Source organism: Olea europaea, unplaced genomic scaffold (assembly GCF_002742605.1).
Source record: "Olea europaea var. sylvestris unplaced genomic scaffold, O_europaea_v1 scaffold15630, whole genome shotgun sequence".
Lineage (NCBI taxonomy): Eukaryota > Viridiplantae > Streptophyta > Magnoliopsida > Lamiales > Oleaceae > Olea > Olea europaea.
Window position 1 is genome coordinate 1 of NW_019233236.1, and position 2,546 is coordinate 2,546.

Below are 2,546 nucleotides of genomic sequence, written 5' to 3' on the forward strand. Positions count from 1 at the left end.
CTTACGACAACAAAATCGAGTATTGGAAGTAATTTCATGGAGCAAAACACTATACAGCTCCCGGATCAATGTACTTATGTATCGAATAGTACAAGTCTTAGCGTATTAGATCCCAAGTTGACACGACGAAAGGGAGCGCCAAAGAAACTTAGAACAAAAAGCCCATTGGAGACTGCATCAAAGAAAGCAAAGGTATGTTCGCTTCTTTGATTCCGGGCTAATCATTTTTTTCGAAATAAATTTAATAGTAACTTTGATGTACATGCAGGCCAATTCAAAGTCAAGCACCTGTAAAAGACCAACAACGAGCAACACTAGTATGGTCGATGGCAGATTCAATGTCCAGTCACATCAAGCAGAACAGTGTTCCATGCCTACACCAATTCCATACTTGTCGAACTCTATGCTGCCGTCGTTCTCCATCTCACAGCAATTACCATCTGCAAATTTCATCCTTCCATCGTGTGCAAACATTGTGTATAGTTCGCAAGGTATAAAGTTATGCCTTCTATATGAAATGGAAATTCATTTTCTCATGGTTGCTTCATTTAACGTGGACATTGTATTTTAATGTAGGTCATTGTATGCCGTTTCACTATCCCAATTTACCGGACGGAGGTGGCAAGGGCTGGTAAAAATATGTTGAACTTCTTTTGCTTGGCTGTTATGTCTCTTTCTTGTTGAACTAAACTTAATTATGTTGTATGACATTCCATAAAATTTGTATGTTTTACATGAAATTACAGATTCAGGGCTCGAGTCATTTCCTTTTGGGTGTCCAAATTTGGTGAATCTTCAGGTCAAGAAATGTAAGGGAGTCACGAACAAAGTTGCCGATTGGTTGAGATCAAAGAGAGCATCACTCGTTGTATACTTGGACGCATCTGTTTGTTTTATGAATTGAGTGCCACATCGTTTTTAGTTCTAGAGAAGAAAGCCTATTTTTCATTTCATTTTGTGGTTGGAGATCAGTCATATTTCTGGCCCTATTTGTTTTCCTATTTTTGTGAATCCAAGAATTTGAATATTGAGACAATACTTCATTTGGTATGGAAAATAATTATTCTTCTACTGCAAAGCTGTCATGGATATGAACTCAATTTTTGTTTCTATATATTTTGAGCTGATAGGAGAGATTCCAGTCACCTGATTACTTAGGCTCTTCCGCAGGTTTTTATGCTAGTTCAAACAATTTCACATAGTTAATTGTTCCTTCTGTCGACTGAGATTTTCCTTCAGTTAGGATAGTGTGACTTCCATCCTCGTAGGCTACTCAGGTTAGCCGGTACTCCAGTGCTATGGAGGCTTGGCAGTGCCACAATTTGCAATATCTATCAATCATTCAATTCAGTAATCTGAGCCCTTTCCCTAAACATTTTACAAGTGGAATGTGTTTTCTGCCTGTTTAGTAGCTTTCATTTGCAGCATGCCATTCATGCATTACATCTGGCTACTGCCTGTTTCTTTCTGATGCTGCTTGGTTAACTAGAAGCTTGGGCCTATCTCTTTTAGAATGGTGGCAGTAACATGAAATTGGAAAGTTCTTTTCCCATCCAACTTACTGATACAATTTCTCCATTCAAGGCTGGAACTTGCACTTGCATTCTAAAAAACCATTAGAATCATAACAATATAACTTATCACAAAGTAAAAAATTTCCATAGAGAACAACATTAATTCTTGACTTGGAGTATCACAGTTGATTTGGAGTATCACAGTTGATAGAATGAAAAGCAACCGAAATATCAAAATGAAAAGCTAGCATCTTAAACCCAAAAGGCATGAGCCGAGGTACAATATCAAAATGTGGTGAAAATGTTCATACAGGAAATAGCATTACAACGTCTTCTTGCGCTATACTAGTCATATATGTACAAATTCATGTCATTTTACTCTTTCCAACACTCTAGAAATTACACCGGCTGTTTTCCTTTGGCATTCACTTCCAAGCTAACTTTCTCCGCCCGGAGCCTCACGTCCACCGAAATCTGGAGGTCTTCTTTATCACTTATTCGAACTCGAGATTGGAAAGTACGGGACATTTCTTCAACTATTTCATTCTTTACATGGTTAACCAAGTTTGCACTACTATGTTCGGATGGACCGCTTGATTTTTCTTTGACAACCCACTCCCAAAATCCGCATTTGTTACTACAGCAAAGGAATAATTTTCCTTTGTTCTCATTCTCCTTCTCCACCACAAAACATTTCTCAAAGCCATGTTGACATCGTGTGCATCGACGTTTCTTTTTACATTCGGCAAAGAAGTGATCTTTAGCTCTACAACTATGACATATTCCAGAGTTCCTTCCAGGCATTCTGAAATGGGAATCAACACAACAGGTCACAAAAATGATTGCCACAAGTTCTAGGGTAATACTCAATACAAAGAAATCTGGTGACTTAACCACAGAATGTACAATGAGGTGCCATTTGTAGGAGATTGTCAAGTAAAATGATAATAAATCATTAATTTTTCAATGACACACCAACTCAACTGAATCTACAAATCATCAATTTCTCAATTGAATCTACAATGATGTAAA

General features: G+C 37.6%; 1 protein-coding gene across 1 annotated transcript; it reads left to right on the plus strand.

Annotated features, from left to right (window-relative positions):
* Nucleotides 1–15: 15 nt before the first annotated feature.
* LOC111376821 lies at nucleotides 16–1,111 on the plus strand. Its single transcript, XM_022999822.1, has 4 exons — nucleotides 16–192; nucleotides 269–491; nucleotides 577–631; nucleotides 747–1,111. Coding segments are annotated over exons 1-4 (435 nt in total). The 5' UTR covers nucleotides 16–36; the 3' UTR covers nucleotides 748–1,111.
* Nucleotides 1,112–2,546: the final 1,435 nt, after the last annotated feature.